At 45.6% G+C, this 18774-nt stretch overlaps 1 protein-coding gene across 3 annotated transcripts in view; it reads left to right on the top strand.

Annotated features, from left to right (window-relative positions):
- TTLL11 (tubulin tyrosine ligase like 11) overlaps positions 1–18774 on the top strand; it is a 242333-nt gene that overhangs the window by 90660 nt on the left and 132899 nt on the right. For 2 of the 3 annotated variants that reach the window (XM_041725937.1, XM_041725939.1), the window contains one exon: positions 10953–11528. The exons of the other annotated variant lie outside the window; for it this stretch is intronic. In XM_041725937.1, coding sequence (XP_041581871.1) covers positions 10953–11528 — 576 coding nt within the window. The remainder of the gene's footprint in view (positions 1–10952; positions 11529–18774) is intronic. 3 annotated transcript variants of the gene reach the window in all.

The raw sequence follows: 18774 nt of genomic DNA, 5'->3' as shown, positions 1-18774 counted from the left end.
AGGGGAGGTGGGGGAAACAGTGTTTATTCAAGGAAAAGTGGCTTAGAGAGCTGGCCTTTGGTGGCACAGTAGGAGTTCCCTTGTAGAACTCAGCCCAGCTTGGCTTCCAACCAGCACGCTCATTTAGAACACCACAGAGCTTCATGGTGATCAAAAGCATGTAAAAGTAATTCCTACATGTCAACACCTCCTGCTCCTTGAAATTTAAACCAGCAGTTGAAATCCAGAGGCTTACAGGAGATCCTGTTCTCACTCTCCTGGCGTAAATGATCAGGCTAATGGCTGAGAGTTCCCAGAAGGGCACTGGGCTGCCAGGCCAGGTTCTCAGGATTGGTCTCTTGGTTTGTCGATATATACTCAGTGCTTTTCTGGTAGCAATCAGGGCCCTTGCCCCACAGCACTAGCAAAGCACTGCTGTCCCGCTGGCCCCATGACCTTGAACTAGGCAGACCCAGCAACAGGCCATGCCACTGATCCTCAGCGTAGCAAGTGTCCAGATTCATGGTCCTGGTCCCAGAGTCATCTTGGACTTCCCTGCCTCGCCCCACTCCTTACTCTTCCTGCTCCTGACATTTGATGTACCACATCATAATTGTGATTCACAGGTCATCTGACTTCTTTGAACCTCAGATCCCTTATTTGTAACATTATTTAAAAAATGGTATCACACACATATGAAGGATATTTGAAAAACAAAGATAAAAGCATTTTGGGCAAAACTGGTGAAGGGGGGGGTCAAAAGGTACAAACTTTCAGTTATAAAATAAGTAAGTGGGGATCCCTGGGTGGCTCAGCAGTTTGGCGCCTGCCTTTGGCCCAGGGTGCGATTCTGGAGTCCCGGGATCGAGTCCCACGTCAGGCTCCCGGTATGGAGCCTGCTTCTCCCTCCTCCTGTCTCTCTCTCTCTCTCTCTCTCTCTCTCTCTCTCTATCATGAATAAATAAATAAATCTTTTTAAAAAATAAAATAAAATAAGTAAGTCATAGGGATATAGTGTATAACATGATTACTATAGTTAATAATACTGTATTATATATTAAAAATTGCTAAGAGGGATCCCTGGGTGGCTCAGCGGTTTGGCGCCTGCCTTCGGCCCAGGGTGTGATCCTGGAGACCCAGGATTGAGTCCCACATCGGGCTCCTTGCATGGAGCCCGCTTCTCCCTCTGCCTGTGTCTCTGCCTCTCTCTGTGTGTCTCTCATGAATAAATAAATAAAATCTTAAAAAAAAAAAGTTGCTAAGAGAATAAATCTTAAAAGTTCTCATCATCTCGTTTTTCTTAAAAATTTTATAACTATGTGTTACACTGGGTGTTGGGTGTTAACTAGATCTATTGTGTTTATCACTTTGTAATATATACATATATTGAATTGGTATGTTGTACACCTGAAGCTAATATGATGTTATATGTCAATTACATCTCACTGAAAAAAGTATAGAAATATAGGATATACATTTGACTAAGAAGTGATAGCCAGTAAACTGAAAATCTGCCCCTCTCAAAATAATAATAGTGAACATTTATGTAGCAGGTAGTATGTGCCCAGCACGACTCTTTTAAAATTAATTAATTTCTTAATTAGTCAATTTATTTATTTATTCCAGCACCACTTTTTAAAAGAATTTCACATATATTAACTCATTCAGTCCTCAAGACATCCCTTGTGAGGTAGATACATTATTCCCATTATATCCATGAAAAAAAATGAAGGCAGAGAATTTAGGTGTTTTGCTCAAAAATATATATCTTTTTAATAAACAAAAAATAAAAGTCAATATCAGTGGATTGCTCATAGCATGGCTATAAGGATGAAGCAAAATAATGACATGCTGATGAATTATAGGTACATGGTTATTATGTATTATTATTGATTACATCCTAAAATATTAAGCTATGAGCCTTCCTCTCAGATCTGGTACATGACAGATGATGTAATTTAGCAAAGTGTAGCCTTTGGGAATTTGGACGCACACCCATGTTCAGATCCTGGCTCCCTAGTATACAACTGTCTGACCGTGGAGGGACACCTGACCCATGAAGTCCCATTTTCCTCACCTGTGATGGAGGGGGTTCTAACAGTATTACGTTGAACCATGTGAAATTGCCAATTTCTGTACAGCAGTTTTTGACCTATAAAAATGGCAATTTAGTATGGCTAACCCTTTAACATCTATCAAGTTGCTTCCAAGGAGTGAAAATAATCTGTGGGAAATACCCAGTACAGAGGCTTCATTGCAGCTCCTCCAGTCACTAAGGAAGCTGTTGCAGCAATGGAGGTGAGGAGCACTGAGAACAGTAAAGGACAGTAAGATATGTTAGGAGGTAGAAATGTCAGAATTTGTAATCCGATAGGGTGGGTGGTGTGTAAGAAGGTGGAAGCCAGGGTGACTCCCAGATTTCTGGGGGACCAGGGCGGATGGTGGCACTATTTACTGATACAGGAACACAGGAGCTGTAATGTTGAGGAAAGAGACAATGGATTTAGTTTTGTCCACGTTGAATTTTTGACACCTATGGGGATGTCTAATAATATGGGTCTGGAGCCTAAGAGAGAGATGTGTGCCAGAGATAAGAGAATGGGAAGTCAGCTGTGTTCAGGGTACTTTAATTGAAGTCCTGGGAGTTGTTGAAGTCACCCAGGATTAGTACTGAAGTACTGTTACCTGTGATCCCGGACAAAAGGGTAACAGCATAGAACAAAGGAAGACACAGGCTGGGTTCCCACCAGTGTTTGCTGAGTCCCAGTCCATGCAAAGTTCCATGCTAGATGGGGGCAGAGAATCGGGGTGGGGGGAGCTGTTTTCTCCCGCCTTCAAACAGTTAGCAATTAAGTTAACTCAGCCTTTTTTTTTTTTTTTTTTTTTGTAGGACTGGAAGTATGGGGGAAAGCTCTAGTTACAAAGTATAACAATGAAAATGCCCTTACTCATCCTGTAGGGTTAGAACTCATGTATTCATATTAACATGGGTAGCCCAATGCCTGGCACTGATCAGCGCGGCAAATGGTGGTGCTTTTTTAGCCAAAAGAGCATCAGAGGGAGGACTTCTGGTTTGAATTTTGCAAAATATGACATTGATATTCTCATGAGGTTTTTTTTTTTTTTTTTTAAGTTTAATGTGTAAAGTATGGTAAGAATGCAAGAGATACAAGGACTGCAGTGTTGGGAAGAAGGAAAAGCTAGGGCTGGCGATCTGAAGTGCTTTTGATTATTATATGATCAAATACATTTGGAGAGGAGCTAAAGATTAGCCAGCCAGTCCATTAGCAGGAACCCCTCCGTATTGAAAAATGAGTTTAGCAGGAAGGGAAGCTTACTTAGTATTCGGACGTTGTGTCCCGGATGGGATCAGCTATGATGCTTTCTGGGGTCTCAGTAGGAGACTGTGGGGAAGGGAGCTAGGAAAGCTAGGAGACTGTGGGGCCAGGGAACACACCAGGCTGTGGGCTGAACTCTGCTGGGGTGGGTGTGAGACCGCTATCAGAGGGGAGCAGGGAGAAGCTGAGGGCCAGGAGACAAGCCCAGTCCCTGGAGATGGTGCTGCAGGACAGCAGAGTAGGTGCTCAGATTCTAGCCAAGTAGGTCAAGGAGGAACTTCAGTGTGGAATCTGGAGGATGATTAGGAGACCAGGGCAGAATAAGAAAAAATAAAGTAAAATGAAATCCAATGTAATACTATAAAAAATAGTACTGTGTTAAATACAAAATGCAAGAGAGTATCAAAGCCTCCCTTTAGGAAGTAGGCACTATTCATCCTCTCTGGCAGGTGGGGATCCTGAATACTCATAGGCTAAGCAGCTTGGCCAGGGCTTGGCATGGGAGTAGCCAAGCTGAGATTTGAACTCAGGTCTGTCTGATGCCAAAGCCCTCTGCTCTGCTGCTCCTCACAGACCTCGGGTACACGGACCTGGTGGTGGTAAATGGGAGCTGCAGCGTGGGGTCCTCCTGTGCTCAGTGACCCCCAGGGCCCAGCAAGCCTGGTCAGAGCCTGCTCAAGGCACTTGGGAGACATGGGGGGAGACTGGAGTGGGGCAGGCAGGGCTGACTGGCCTGGCTTGTGAGCCGGCTATCCTTGTGTCCTCCCGGTGTTGAGAAGAGACCTGAGACGAAAATGACTGGTTCCCTCCTATTAAGCAAATTTTATAGCTCTGGGTGTGTTCCAGAGTGGCCTTCTTGATTGTTCACCAATGATGGATAGATTACGGCCCACATGAAGTTGCTGCTCACTAAGAGTGGAATCCACGAAATTGCATTGACAACAGCCTGGATTGGGGAGAATGCCATGGAGAGGCTCCTCATGAGCATCAGCACCAGCTTCCTCGAGTGCCTGTGGGGCTGTGTCCACCTCCCATGGATGTTGAGAGCATCTTTGAAAGACAAGGCAGATGGGGCTGCCCTGAGGATGCCTTCCAGCTGGGCAGCCGCGGGCTCTGAGCCTCCCCCTCCCCTGTCTCCCTAGAACGGAGGCTTGAAGACTGAATGAGCCTATGGCCCTGAAAAGCATCCAAATGTATTTTAAAACCAGACAAATATTATTCAGAATGAGGAGAGAACTTACTTCCAGGTTCTCCTCTGAAAGACCTCTTCAGATGACTGAATCAATTATAGTAAAAGAACTTTGGCTTAGAAATCTGAAGATTTTGTGTTTCAGTTCTGGCTCTGCCACTGTTATGTGGCCTTGAGCAAGTCACCAGTTTCTTTGTTTTTTACAAAGAGAGAGAGAGAGAGAGAATGTGTGTGTGTGAGAGAGAGAGAGAGAGAGAGAATTCCTTCCTGGGCCTGACCGGGCTCTGTGGCTATTTGGAATCACTCTCCTTATACCAGCTGGCCCCAGCTAAAGCAAGATGAGTCCTGCTCCTCGTGGCTATAATTTTGTATTCCTACATCTCTCTCCTTCCTTACTTTGCCTACTAAACAAAAGTCTCCCCATGTTAACTGTTTTGAGTTTTCCCAAAGACAATAATTGTCGTGGAAAGATCACAGGCTTTTTGAATCTGATCAACTCAGTTTCAAATAACTTTACTAGTGATTAGCTGTGTTACTTTGGCCCTAAGACCCCACCTCTCTGAGCTTCTCTTTCCCTGCAGGATTGTCGTGAGAATTTGATAGATCATGGCTGTGCAACTCATAGCCAGAATACGTGTTCCACCAATGGTCGTTTAGAGGAAACTTTTCTTCCAAGTTAAAATAATTTTGTTTCTACAGGAGAAGCTGGTTTACCTGGCAATCTGTCAGCAATATATCTATTTTGAATAATGTTCTTCTAGTTCATAAATGCCACAGTAATCAAGCTTCTCAATAGTATTTTGTAAAATATTTATTGATACTCCACTCTGCTGCATACTGGGAATAGTGACTAAAATAAAGCGTGGTCTTTATCCTCAACAAACACGTAATTAAGTGGGAAAGACAGAACAATAAATAATAATAATAGCCCATCGTGGGATGCCTGCATGGCTCAGTGGTTGAGCATCTGTCTTTGGCTCATGTCGTGATCCCGGGGTCCTGCAATCGAGCCCTGCATCGGGCTCCCTGCTCAGCTGGGAGTCTGCTTCTCACTTCCCCTGTGTATGCTCTCTTGCTCCCTTTCTGCTCACTCTCTTTCTTTCAAATAAGTAAAGCCAGTATTTTTTAAAGATTATTTATTTATTTATTCATGAGAGACACAGAGAGAAGCAGAGACACAGGCAGAGGAAGAAGCAGGCTCCATGCAGGGAGCCCAACGTGGGACTCGATCCCAGGACACCAGGATAACACCCTGGGCTGAAAGCGGCGCTAAACCACTGAGCCACCTGGGCTGCCCAAGTAAACCTTTAAAAAGAAAGTAATCAAGTTGTTTCCTTCTAAAGCCCTGCAGTGACTCCTGTCACTTCAGAACATTGTCCCAACTCCCTTATAATGATATTCAGACCCTTCCTTTTTGGACCCCACCTCCTACCCAGCCATGGTCTTCTTCCATCCCCTTTCTCACATCCTTCCCTTATTTACTATAGACACGGGCTCCGGAATGTCACTGTCTGTGCTTAAATCCTGGCTTCATGTCCCGTTGGCTGTGTGACTTTTGACAAGTTAATTAACATCTCTGGGCCTTCATTTCCTTAACTGTAAAATAGGGTTGTGGAGGATTAAATGAGATGATACATGTAAAGTGCTTGGCCCCATGCCTGACCCATGAGTGCCTGGTAGGTGTGTGTGCAACTTGTTATCTGGCCTCGGCAGAGCTCACTGGTGAGATTTCCTGTGCACTCTCCACTTCACCGCTCTCTGTTCTCCAGCCACTGGAACTGTCTGCAGTTGCCCAGATAGATCCTGCTTTCTTCCGCTTTCACAAACCCAACTGCTGCAGCGCGATACCTTCTCGGTTCTTACTCTTGGCGGCACCTGTCTGTCTCCCGCTCTGCCCCTTCCTGTCTGGCCCTTTGTAACCTAGCTGCAGACTGCCTCCTCCTCAGCTGACTCAGAGATCACCTAGAACGCTGGGATTAGGGATTTGCCCTGTGGGTAAGGCTCAGTCTGCCCAGGCTGGAAGGGGATGTCCCTGCATGCATGCACTTTGTGATGTGGGCTCATCTTCCAGAAGCTTCGTTTTACCTGTGCCTGCAATACCCAGGGTCTTGGGTGCTGATATTGGATTCAAATCCACCTGAGTGACAGAAGACCACTCTAACTGGCTTTGACCTCCCCAGGATTGCAGACACAGTATTTCCTCAGAAGCTGTCTTCTGAGTCTCCCCTCACTGCTAATAATGTTTTGTGCCTCAGTGTTCCAACTGCTGAATTTCTCTCTCAAAATATTTTAGCTTTGCTTCCCCCAGATGCCCAGCCGCCTTTCTCAAGTGCATCATAAATCTCCAGTCCAGGTCTCATGCTCTTGTAGATCCTCCCGATGCACTCATCACAGTAGTGCAGTGTGAACTCTCTACTAATTAATGTCACTTGTGTGTTTGTAACACAGCCTTCAACTGTGGTAATGTCAAGCTAAGCCATTGTTCAGACCCTGTTAGTTGGCAGAAGCCAGGGACCTTAATGTGACCTCTTTAGTTTATAGATGAGTACAACAAAGCCCTGGAAGTTACATGACTTTCCCAAGGTCACACAGTCAGAAATTTCCTGTCTAAACTGGGACTAGAGTTCACATTTTCTGTTTTTTTTTTTTTTACTTCTGTTTTATTTTTAACTCACCAAAAGCTACTTAGTTTCTTTTTTTTATTAAAAATTTTTAAGGGTGCCTGGGTGGCTCAGTTGGTTGAACCTCTGCCTTTGGCTCAGTTCATGATCCTGGGGTCCTGGGATCAAGTCCTGTATCGGTCTCCCTGCTCAGTGAGGTGAGGAATCTGCTTCTTCCCCTGCTCATGCTCTCTCTCTCTCTCTCTCTCTCTCTCACTCATATAAATAAATACATAAAATCTTTAAAAATTCTTTTTGAACTTAAAAACTTGTGGTAAAATATGCCTAACTTACCATCCTCACCATTTTTAGGTATATTGTTCGGCAGCATCAAATACATTCACATTGTGGGTACAGCATCACCACCATCCATCTCCAGAACTTTGGTCATCTCCCCACACTGAAACTCTGCACCCCTCAAACACTAGCTCTCTGTTTCTCCCTCCCCTTAGCCTCTGGTAACCACTCTACTTGTTGTCTATGAATTCTGACACCTCTAAGTGCTTCATAGAAGTGCGACCATTCAGCGTTTGTCCTTTTGTGTGACAGCTTATTTCACTTCACATAAAGTCCTCAAGGTCCATCCACTGTAGCGGGTGTCAGAACTTCCTTCCTTTCTGTGGCTGAATAAACTTCTATTGTGTGTGTATAGCACATTTTGTTTATCCACTCGTATGTTGATGGACACTCAGGCTGCTCCCACCTTTTGGCTATTGAGTCATGCTGCTATGAACATGGATGTATAAGTACCTGTTCACCAAGAAGCATTCCTTATATGCATTGAGAGACACTTGCTGCTGCCTACCGTTGCTACTCGTTTCTCCCCACCACCCCTCCCCCTCAATGGAAAGTTTGGAAAATACAAAACAAGCACAGTGAAGACTGGAAAAGTCACGGATATTTTTGTGGTATATATTTACAGGATTTCTTATTCATGCTGCACATGAATTTTAAAGTTTTATATCTACTAAGAGAGAATTTTAGCAGAGTCCCAACTATATAGAGTGAGAACACTTGAAATGTATTTAAGAAACAGAGAGCCTGAACAGTGACTGTGACCTTGGCCAACCCTGGCCTTTTAGAGATGAGTTCATTCTAAGTATGACCTTACTTTACCTGACAGTCTAGTAGCTTTTCTTTAAGATCAGGTTAGTACTCATCCCGTCAAGTGCCCATTCACCCCCACCCCCCTGCCCTCCTCCCCTTCCACCACCTCTAGTTCGTTTCCCAGAGTTAGGAGTCTTTATGTTCTGTCTCCCTTTCTGATATTTCCCACACATTTCTTCTCCCTTCCCTTCTATTCCCTTTCACTATTATTTATATTCCCCAAATGAATGAGAACATATAATGTTTGAGCACTGGGTGTTATTCTGTATGTTGGCAAATTGAACACCAATAAAAAATAAATTTATTATTAAAAAAATAAAATAAAAAGCAAATACAAAACAAAACAAACAAACAAAAAAAGACCAGGTTAGTAGAGTGGGTTACTGCGAAGAATCTGAATTTTGAATGGGGGTCTTTCCCAGTCACATTTCTCAAATATCCACTAGAGGGCAGTAAAAGACAAAATTTTCAATAAGCCAGGGGAGTGCCAAGCCATTAGGCCACACCACATCCTCTGCATCCCTTTCAGCCATTCGTGCAGTTACAAGATAATGGATTTCATGTCCAACAGCAGCTTTGGGTAAAACTGGAGGGACCCGCAGCTGTAGCCTACGTGCAGGTCCTCCTCCCATTCAGGCTAAATCAGTACATAAAACTTCATTCGATATGTTGGTCCCAGATTGTACTTTTATTTTGTCCACCTAAATTCAGTGATTCTCAAGCAGAGTGAGCATCAGACTCACCCCTCATGCTTTTTCCAAGATAAACATGCCCAGGTCTCATCCCAGATCCATTAAATCAGAATATCTGGGGCTGGAGTTTGGTGACATAGACTATATTTTTATCCTGGTCCATAAGTTCATGCTAAGAAGTATGCGTTCATTCTTAACCTTAATAACTGGGGGGAAACGGTCACTCTTGAGTAAAACCTCAGAGGAGAGGTGAATATGAATTCTGGAAAATCCCTTTTGAAAATAGAGGTCACTGATGGATCTGGTGGCCATGGGGCTCTGAGGATTTCCCATAGATTGTACCTATATTATAACAAGCCAGGAACCTGGGCAGAAGCTCTGGAACTGGGGTAAGTCCTGGCAAACTCAGCATCTGTGGTTACAGCTCCAAGATGGCCATGCTCAGGGCCCAGACTCCTTAGTCTGTGGACTACACCAGCTCTGTCTGCCATAGTGAGAGAATCTCCCCTATAGTATTCAGAGAAAAGAGGCCTTTAAAAAAAAAAAAAAAGGAAAAAGAGGCCTTTAATATTATCTTATGAGAGGAAAATGGGTATAGAGAACCTGCAGTAAGATCAGACGACCTCAGTTCTCATCCGATCCATCCCACCAGCCAGTTAGGGGACCCCGGTCAGGTCGTGTCACCTGTCTGAGCCTCAGCTTCCTAGTTTGAATTACACGAGGACTGGGTAGCGTCGAGCTCCGAGGATCCTTCCAAATCTAAAATTTCAGTCATCCTATTAGTATTAATAATTATGATTTGTATGGTCCTACCCTGGCAAAGAGCAGAAGAAATATTCAGTAATGCAATGAATGACAGAGACTATTGACCATGCGGTTTAATTTATTTAAGGCATATACACTTAATTCAAAGGAGAAAATACTGCTCCCCATAACATATTGAACTGTTAGTATCTTCAGCATAGTAAAAGCTTTCCAGAGGGAAAAATTATCCATCAGTGCAATCTTGACATTTTTCACTCCCTGATCCATAACTGTCATCTCTCCAGCATGCTTATATTTACTGTGAAGGGCCAAACGTAGAAATGCTTTGGATGCATATTAAATAACTACATAAACGGTCAAGGTCACAGTTGCCAGGAAGGCTCAGCGGAGGGCCCTGGGAGGCTTGCATTGATCTCTTGTGAACTTCCATTCTCGAATCCTGCTGACAAGGGGAAAACAATTGATGTGGACCATTATTAAGGTTTTAAGTGTTTCTCCATTGTTAAAGATCTTTTACAAGCCCGAGTAACCAATAGCGCCCATGGAATTGGCAAAAACTTCACTGAGAAATACAGGCTGACCAGAGAGATAAGTAAAAGGCAGAGCGCAGATGTCCTGGGCTGAGCTGCCACAGCAAAGGTGGAGGGCCAGGAGCAAGTGCAGTGTGGAGGCTTCCTCCTCCTCCTCCTCCTCCTCCTCCTCTTCCTCCTCCTCCTCGGCCTCCCAGGTATGGCTCCAGTTAGAGAGCCCAAGACAGAGAGCCCAGAGCTCTCGCACATCACAAGCTGCAGAGAGACTGGCTCTCTCTTTCACATCCACCCCCTCCTCCGTATTTCCTCCAGCTTCCCTGTCCCCTCTCCTGCCATTTGGCCCATATGCTCCCCTTCTCCCTCCTCACCATTATCATATCATCATTAGTTAAATGTCTTGCCTGGTGTTAAATCTCATAACTGACAAAGACCTGGGATTTGGACCTAGCTCCTATGACCATAGATCCACTGCACCCTCGGTCCGCCTCCTGGTGGACAAAATTAAGGGCAGTCCTTAGGCCACTATCTCAGTATCTAGTACAGTGTTATCTGCCTCATGCTCCTTCCTTGAAGACTCACATGGGCAGAGCTCACTTGGTCGTTCACTCACCAAATGTTGTGTTGAGTCCTACTCTGTCTTGGGGGTCCAGAGAGGAAAAGAATATAATGCTAACTATTTTTTCCCCCACCAGGTTCGAATGGTGAAAGATGGTGACCCCTCCTGGAAGCCCACTTTTATTGTGAAACCCGACGGTGGTTGTCAGGGTGATGGAATCTACCTCATTAAAGACCCCAGTGACATTCGCCTGGCAGGGACCCTTCAGAGCAGGCCAGCGGTGGTCCAGGAATACATTTGCAAACCTCTTCTTATCGACAAGCTCAAGTTTGATATTCGTCTGTATGTCTTACTCAAGTCCTTAGACCCCTTAGAGATTTACATAGCCAAAGACGGACTCTCTAGATTTTGTACAGAGCCATATCAGGAGCCCAGCCCCAAAAATCTACACCACGTCTTTATGCACTTAACCAACTATTCACTGAACATCCATAGTGGTAACTTTGTCCATTCGGACAGCACTAGCACGGGCAGCAAAAGGACTTTTTCTAGCATTCTTTGTAGGTTGTCTTCCAAAGGTGTTGACATCAAGAAAGTCTGGTCTGATATCATCTCCTTGGTGATTAAGACTGTCATTGCCCTGACTCCAGAGCTCAAAGTTTTCTACCAGTCGGACATCCCTGCAGGGAGGCCGGGGCCCACATGCTTCCAGGTAACCGTTGCCAATCTCAGCCTGAGTTTCCAAACATCACGGGGCCTGTAGAGGACTCTCTGGCTGCCTGTGGGATGAGGGGTGGGGACGGGGTGGCCAGAGGCGGGCAGGTGGTTGCTGGTGTGACCTTTGGTGTTAAACCTGGGTCTAACTGTCTATTTGCTAGCTGTGTGATCAGAGGCAAGTTACTTCCCCTTTCTCATGTGTAAAATGAAACTAACAGTACCTCCCTTCAAGGATTCTTGTAAGAATTAAATGAAATAACATATGTAAAGCACAGTGCTTGCCTATTTATTCATCCTTCCTTCCACCATTTTGTACCACCTGCTTAGTAGGGGCCAGGCACTGTCCAAGGTACTATGTAGACAGTCAGGTCTCCTCTGGCTGAGGCATGGAGTTTGCTAATACAGGAGACAAATGATTTAAAAAGCACCTAGTATAAAGTATCACAAGTGCTGGAGTAGAATAAGAAGTGTACCAGGCACTGTGACATTGTGGGACCATCTAACATTTTCTGGGTGGGACTGAAGATGGTCTGGGAAGACTTTGCGGCAGGAGTGGCAGTGGGATGAAGCGGGTGATTCTGGATAGGGCCGAGGAGACAGTGTTCTGAGGGGCACATGTTTGCAGCCCTAGGGGTAAGGGGGAATCATACATTTCGAGGAACTGAAAGAGGTTTGGTGTAATTGGAGGGTAGGGTTTGAGGCAGAGCTTTGAGGGAGATGAGGGAAAAGGAGGTGGGTCAAGTAGACAGGGGCCAAATCATGGAATGCTGAGGGCAGGCTCCCCCCAACACACACCCCTGCTAAAGGATGTTTGCAGGGGAATGGCATGCTCAGATGTGCATGGAAGGCTGAGGGCACGGGTCCCCCCACCAGAGGATGTTTGCAAGGGAGTTGTGAGCTCAGATCTGCACTTAACAAAGAACAAACCAGTTGCAGGATGGAGAGCAGATTGGGCAAGGCTGGGAGCAGGGGGGTAGTCCTGATTAGTGAACTGATTGCTTTCATACAAACAAGAGGTGGTGTTCACTTGGATTAGGAAAATCTCTGTGTGGGTGGAGAGATGGATCTGAGAGTCACTAAGGAGGTGGAAAAGCTGGGCTGGTGACTGGGTGGGACTGAATGTAGTGGCAGGACAGGGGTAGCAAGGGACAAGGGAGAGCTGAGGCTGACTAACAGGTGGCTTAGGTACTTAGACAGATAAATACAAGTCCCAGGAAGGGGACCAGGCTTTTGTGAAGAAGGTCAGGAGTTGGAATTGCACATGTCCCCGAAGAGCCTATGCGACATCCAAGTAGAAAGTCTGAGTGGACAATTTGACATTTGGGCCTGAGGTTCAGGAGCAAAGCCTGGGGCTGGGCTGGGAGCTCATCAGCATTCATATGATGACCGAAGCCAGGTGAGGCTGCCAGGGAGATGGATCTTCAGAAGATTCGTGGGGGTGCCACCATTTAGGTAAGGGGGAGATGGAGGAGGGACCAGCAAAGGGTGCTGACAAGAAAGGGTTTGGGACATAGAAGAGATGTCAGGAGAGGAAGCCCGCCAGGTGCCAGGGCAGACGTGCTTGGAGAAGAAGCAGGCAGGGTGGCAAAGGCCACTGAGCTGTCACATGAGACCAGAACTGAAATTTCCTGCTGTGCTTCATGATCAGTGAGGATAGTCTTCAAGGGAGTGGTGGGGCTGGGGCCACAGTGTGGTGGCCTGAGCCAGAGCTTGGTGGGGAAAGAAGTGGGAATGAAAAGTAGAGCTGTGAAGGTGGGGGGGGGGGGGGGAGGCTGGAGTCCAGGCACTCAGACACCTGGGTTCCTGCCACCAGATAATCAGAGTGGAGAGCATATGGTGAGAAGGATTACCTCTGGGACCCTCTCCATGTAATCTTTAAAATTACTTTGTGGAAGGTGAATATATATATATATATAAAACCACCATGTGTACGTAAGCTATGGAGCAGATCAACAAAATGGTCATCCCAAATGCCACCTCCGTATCCAAGACCGCCTGCGCATGCCCCATCCCATTTTCCTACACCCCACCCCGACCCCCAGGGTATCCCCATAGTATCAGGAATTTTATGTTTATCACTCCCCTGCTTTAAAAAAAATACTTTTATTGTGCACGAATGTATCCCTACCAGTATATTGTTTTGTTTTGCCTGGTTTTGAGCTTTATAAAAACACTACTATAAAGTACATAGTTTTCTTCAACATTCTTTTCCCCTGCACACTGAGGTGGGTTGTCGGGACCAGTTTCATTTGCAACTGCTTTACATGCCAACATAAACACACACAATTTGTTTGGGTTGTTTCTCATCCTCCACCTAACACCATGGCAGGAGAGCAACAGGTAGCATGGGACAAGAAGGGGGAGAAGAGGCAGTGGGGCAGCATCTCTAATGGATGGGCTGTTCATTCAATAGCAGAGGAAGACGCTGGTCCCGAGGTACAGGCTCCAAAAAAGAGAGGCTCCCCACTGGGGCTGGGCACTGGTCAGCAGGATTTCCAGGCAGGCTGGTGGGACCCTTTGGAGGGTGATTCAAGCAGTGATCAGTTCCAGGAAGGGATGGTTATCATTTAGAGATCTGTCCTTAGGCATTTGAACCCCAGGCTTTGGTCCCAGTTAGAATTTCCAGCTCAGCCATCAGGTAGGTAGAAAAGGTAAGTGGGTGGTGCAGAATTTAGAGATAGGATCGGAGAAAACAAGTCCTATCCAAAGCCATCAAAAGGTTAGGACAAAGGAGACAGTTGCAATGTGGAGGCATCCAGGGGTCATCCCGGGGGACCATGTGGTCACATCTGTTTGACACTGACAGCTATTTTAGGAGTATCATGTGGGCCCAGCATGCACAGCCAAGCCACAGAGGCCTGGCACAGTGAGCGTGCAGGGGGCAGGGCCAGGGTGGTTGTTTTGCTGCTTGTCTTGCTGTGGAAAGGCTGCATGGGGCAGCCACTGTGGGGGAACAACGGGCCCAAGCTATGGGGAGCTGGAGAGTGGACAGGGAAGGAGCCACTGGTTTGGACAGATGACGTCTAGCAAATGAAACCACAGTCCCATGTCTGTTTTCCTTTGCTTGACCACACTAAGTGCTTCCAGGCCTGGGGTCAGGGAATGAGCAGGGGACTGCAAGTAACACCCCAAGGAGGAGCCCTTCCTCTTTGCAGCTGTGTAACCTTGGGCAAATTTCTTCACCTCCCTGGGCCTCTGTTTCTTGCTCTGTGAATCACCACACTCACTTCCCTACCTGCCTTCTTAGGAGTAGCATGAGGTATCATAGGTGGAAAAACTTTGACAAGGTACGAAATGTTAGATGTTTGAAATTTGGTTTACCATATATTTTGGATTCACAGTGATTGAGAAAATACTATTCCCCCCAATCCTGGAGTCCTCTCTTTCTTTATTCTTACTACTTGGTTAAACACTTGTTAGTTGGAGTCTCAGGTACCTGAAGTAACTTGAAACCCAAAGATTTAGGGAGATGGTCTAGTTCTGCTATTGAGTTGCTGTGTGATCTTATAGAAGTCACTTAACTTCTCTGTGCCCATTTTCTCAGCCTCCTCACAGGGCTGTTGTCCATCCCACATGAGATGAAGAGTAGAAAGGGCTTTGCAAACTATAAGGTTCTGTGCGCATACAGAAAATGATTTCTTTGTCATGAAGCCCCCTCCGCCTGCAGCCTGGGCCGGGCCCACGTTGCTCGCATTCCAGGACATGAGCCCTAGCTGGTGACATTACATTTATCCTCAACATGTGATTGTGACCCCTTTGCAATCATAGCCACAATAAGTACTTGGGAAATTGTGGTGGCCCAGAGCAGTTGCTGGCTCTGCTCAGGCTGTAATCTGTTGCCTAGGAACGCGGCGGCCCTGTCTTTGCAGCCCGGCCCCTGCCACCACACAGCCAGCACCCTGTGACACATCCTCCAGGCAGTCTTCTTAAGGGCAGCAGTGTGACCCTAGCTTCAGCAGTCAGGTCCATGTGGGGGTAGATGATTCATGTGGCAGAAAAACACAAGCAGAGGAAAGGTTTCCAGATCGGCTTTAAACCACATTCTTTCTCAATTCCTTTGCTTGGTCTCTATCTTCCTTTAGCTCTGTGTCTCATTCCCTCCTTAGTTCGTGATCCTTTCCTTTGGATGTCTGGAGGAGACACCTTTCCTGAAGCCTAAGATGCTTCTCTTCTTTGCCTTTTTCATCTCCTGCTCCCCTGCTGCCCTGGACGTCCCATAGGAGGGAGATGAAGAAGCAGCCTTATGGCCACACAAGGGCTTCGGTTTCACTCTCAGGCAACCCCGGGTTGGGGCTGATACCGGTTCCTCCTTCCAGCCAGGTGAGCTGGTGAGCTGGCAAGTTAATCTCTCTTCACCCTAGTTTCCTTATCTGTCCTGCCACACAGAGCAGTTCCTGTCTCGTAGGCATAGGTTCTGTGTTCCCAACCCAGCCCATTTGTTCTCTGTCTTGGCCTGGCATGCTCTTTCTCTTGTCTCACTGTTTTTTGGAATCCACTGCTTCCAAGGTGCTGCTTGAATTCCTCCTTCTCTGTAAAGCCTTCCTTGACCACTTCTGATATATATATATATATAAGCTCTTTTCTCCCCTCTCTGGAATATTTCCTAGGCACGCACTGAGACAAGCCCCGAACTAGCTGTGGGCCAGGTGGTCATGGATAAGGCATAGCCCTTGTCCCAAAGAGGACGCAGGTTAGTGGGGAAGACTGGCACCTGGGGATCACATTTCCTTGTCATAAATGCTGGAGGAAGGCCTCTCCAGGATGCTGGGAGAGCACAGAGAAGGGAGTAATTAACTTGGCCTGACCTAGTCAAGGAGGGCTTCCCAGAGGAGGAGCTGTTTTAGCAGGAGCTTCAGGCATGGAGCAGAATTTGCCAAACAGAAAGGGGTAGGCACCCCCACAGTGGCCTGCTTTGCTTTCCACCTTGCTTGGCAGCTGCTCCTGTGCCCCTCCCCTGAACCTTTGATGCTAGAGATTCCCAACACTCAGTGCATGGAAAGTTCTCTTGTCTACAATCACTCCCTAAATTATCTCACTTAACCCCGTGGTATATCCAGCTGCCTCCTTTCATTTTCTACTCAGGTATCTAGTGGGCCTTTCACACTCAACATGTCCAAGATAAAACTCTTAATTTCCCTCCCAAACCTTGTCTCCCATTGTTTTCCTATTTCAGTAAATGCACAGTGTTTGATCAGTTATGCAAACACCCAAGCCATCCTTTCCTCTTTTTCCCTCCTTCCTAGGTCAGCTACCAAAGCAACTCTTGCAAGTAGACTAAAATACATCCTAACCAGCTCCACTATTACCATCACAGTTCAGGCAGCCATCGCCTTGCACTCATTGATGCCTTGTTTCCTATCCTTGCTGTCAATGGCTTATTTTTCTCATTGTAGCCAAAGTGATTCTAAAAACATGTCAGATCCAATTACTTCCCTTGTGCAAATTCTCCAATGGCTTTCTCATTGCACTTAAAATCCTAGCTCCTTACTATGGCCTACAAGATGCTATATGATTGGGTCCTTGTCTTCCTATCTGATCTCATCTCTTACCACTCTTCCTCTTGCTCACTCTTTGCTGTTGTTCAAAAGTGACCTTGGTTCTTGCTGTTCCCTCTGCCTCGAATGCCTTCCTTAGCTGTTCAAATGACTTATCCGCTCTCTTCATTCAGTTCCTATTCATGCATCACCTCCTAAGACTCTTGAGTCTGGTCATGATGAAATAACAAATCTGGACTAAACATCCTACTGAAAACAACTAAAGTACTGGACAAAACACATGAACTAAGTGGTTTCAGATTTTGGACAACAGGCAGCTCAGCACTGTGATCCCTGAAGAAGTGGGGAGTGGAACCGAGGTTGAGTCTTATGGCTGCCACAGCTTTCTATTGGGAGCAATCTCCAGGACACAGACACAGGGAAGGGGAACCTAAACCAAGCCCCATGACCTCAATGAGCTGCAAAGATGGAGATCGAAGTTTGGGAAAGCTGAGGCGGCTGAAATTCTGTGGGCAGAATTCTGAAAAGAAGAGAAGTGAGCAGGAAAAGAGCCCCAGAATCCACGGAGATCCCTGTGTCATTCATTACTGGGTGCTAGGCCACTCCTGTGTGAATGTTGGTTCATAAACTTGGGCAAAGAGTGACCGGTCAACTGATAAGCTAAACAACTTCCAGTGCTCACACAGAGCAGGGAGAGATGTTCATGCTCTGAGTAGCTAGTGTGGATAGTCCTTGGTGGTCACCGGGAGCATTCAGTGGAGATTCCAGAGACGTTATGCCTTAAAGGAATGAATCTTCCTTGAAATGGAAGTTAGGCTAGACCCAACATAGTGAAGCTTAATCTGTAGGCCTCGGAGGTGTCATATTAATCTGCAAATAACTTATCTGCCAAAAAAAACCCTAGCCCTTTTAAAAAGAAATCAAAATCCAGACACAGCATTATGACATTCACAATGTCTAGCATCCATTCTTGTCCAGCATCCAGCATCCAGACATTCCACAGAACAGATAAAGTAACCTATACCAAGGCTGGGGGAGGGGGGGAATCAATACAGACTCAGAATTATCAGAAATGATGAAACTAGTAGGAAAAGGACGTTAAAACAGCTATTATTACTATGCACAGAATTTTAGGGAAAATATGAACTTAATGAAGAGGAGAGTGGAAGCTCTTAAAAAGAACATAATGGAACTTCCAGAGAAGATAATACAAAATCTGAAATGAAAATTTCACTGAATGGGATTAGCAGACTAGACACTGCAGAAGAAATGATCAGTGAACCTGAAGACATAGCCATAGCTTCTATCCAAAGTGAAACAGAGAGAAAAGAAAATGACAGGAAAAACAAGTGAACAGAACCTCACTGATCTATGGTACAATATCAAGTATTTTAACATATGTGTAATTGATGTTCTCTGAACAGAAAAGACAAGGAAAATACAGAAAGATACTTGCAGAAATGGCCCCAAATTTCCAAATTTGGGAAATAAAACTAGATGGGATTGAGATAAAAACTAGAAATCTTCAATCCAAAAAGCTTAAGAATCTCCAAGGAGGACACACACACACACACCACAGCTTATCATAATCAAACTGTGGAAAACTAATGATGATCAAAAAAAAAAATTAAAAGCAGTTAGAGAGAGAAGATACATTATGTTTAGAGGAACAAAGAATAATGAAAAAGTTATTCTCATCAGAAACTGTGGAAGCAAGAAAACAATGGGATGACAAGGCCTTCCCTG

This window comes from Vulpes lagopus, chromosome 12 (genome assembly GCF_018345385.1).
Source record: "Vulpes lagopus strain Blue_001 chromosome 12, ASM1834538v1, whole genome shotgun sequence".
NCBI classification, from domain to species: domain Eukaryota; kingdom Metazoa; phylum Chordata; class Mammalia; order Carnivora; family Canidae; genus Vulpes; species Vulpes lagopus.
The sequence above is the reverse complement of the archived record's forward strand: the minus strand, read 5'-3'. Positions and strand labels throughout refer to the sequence as shown.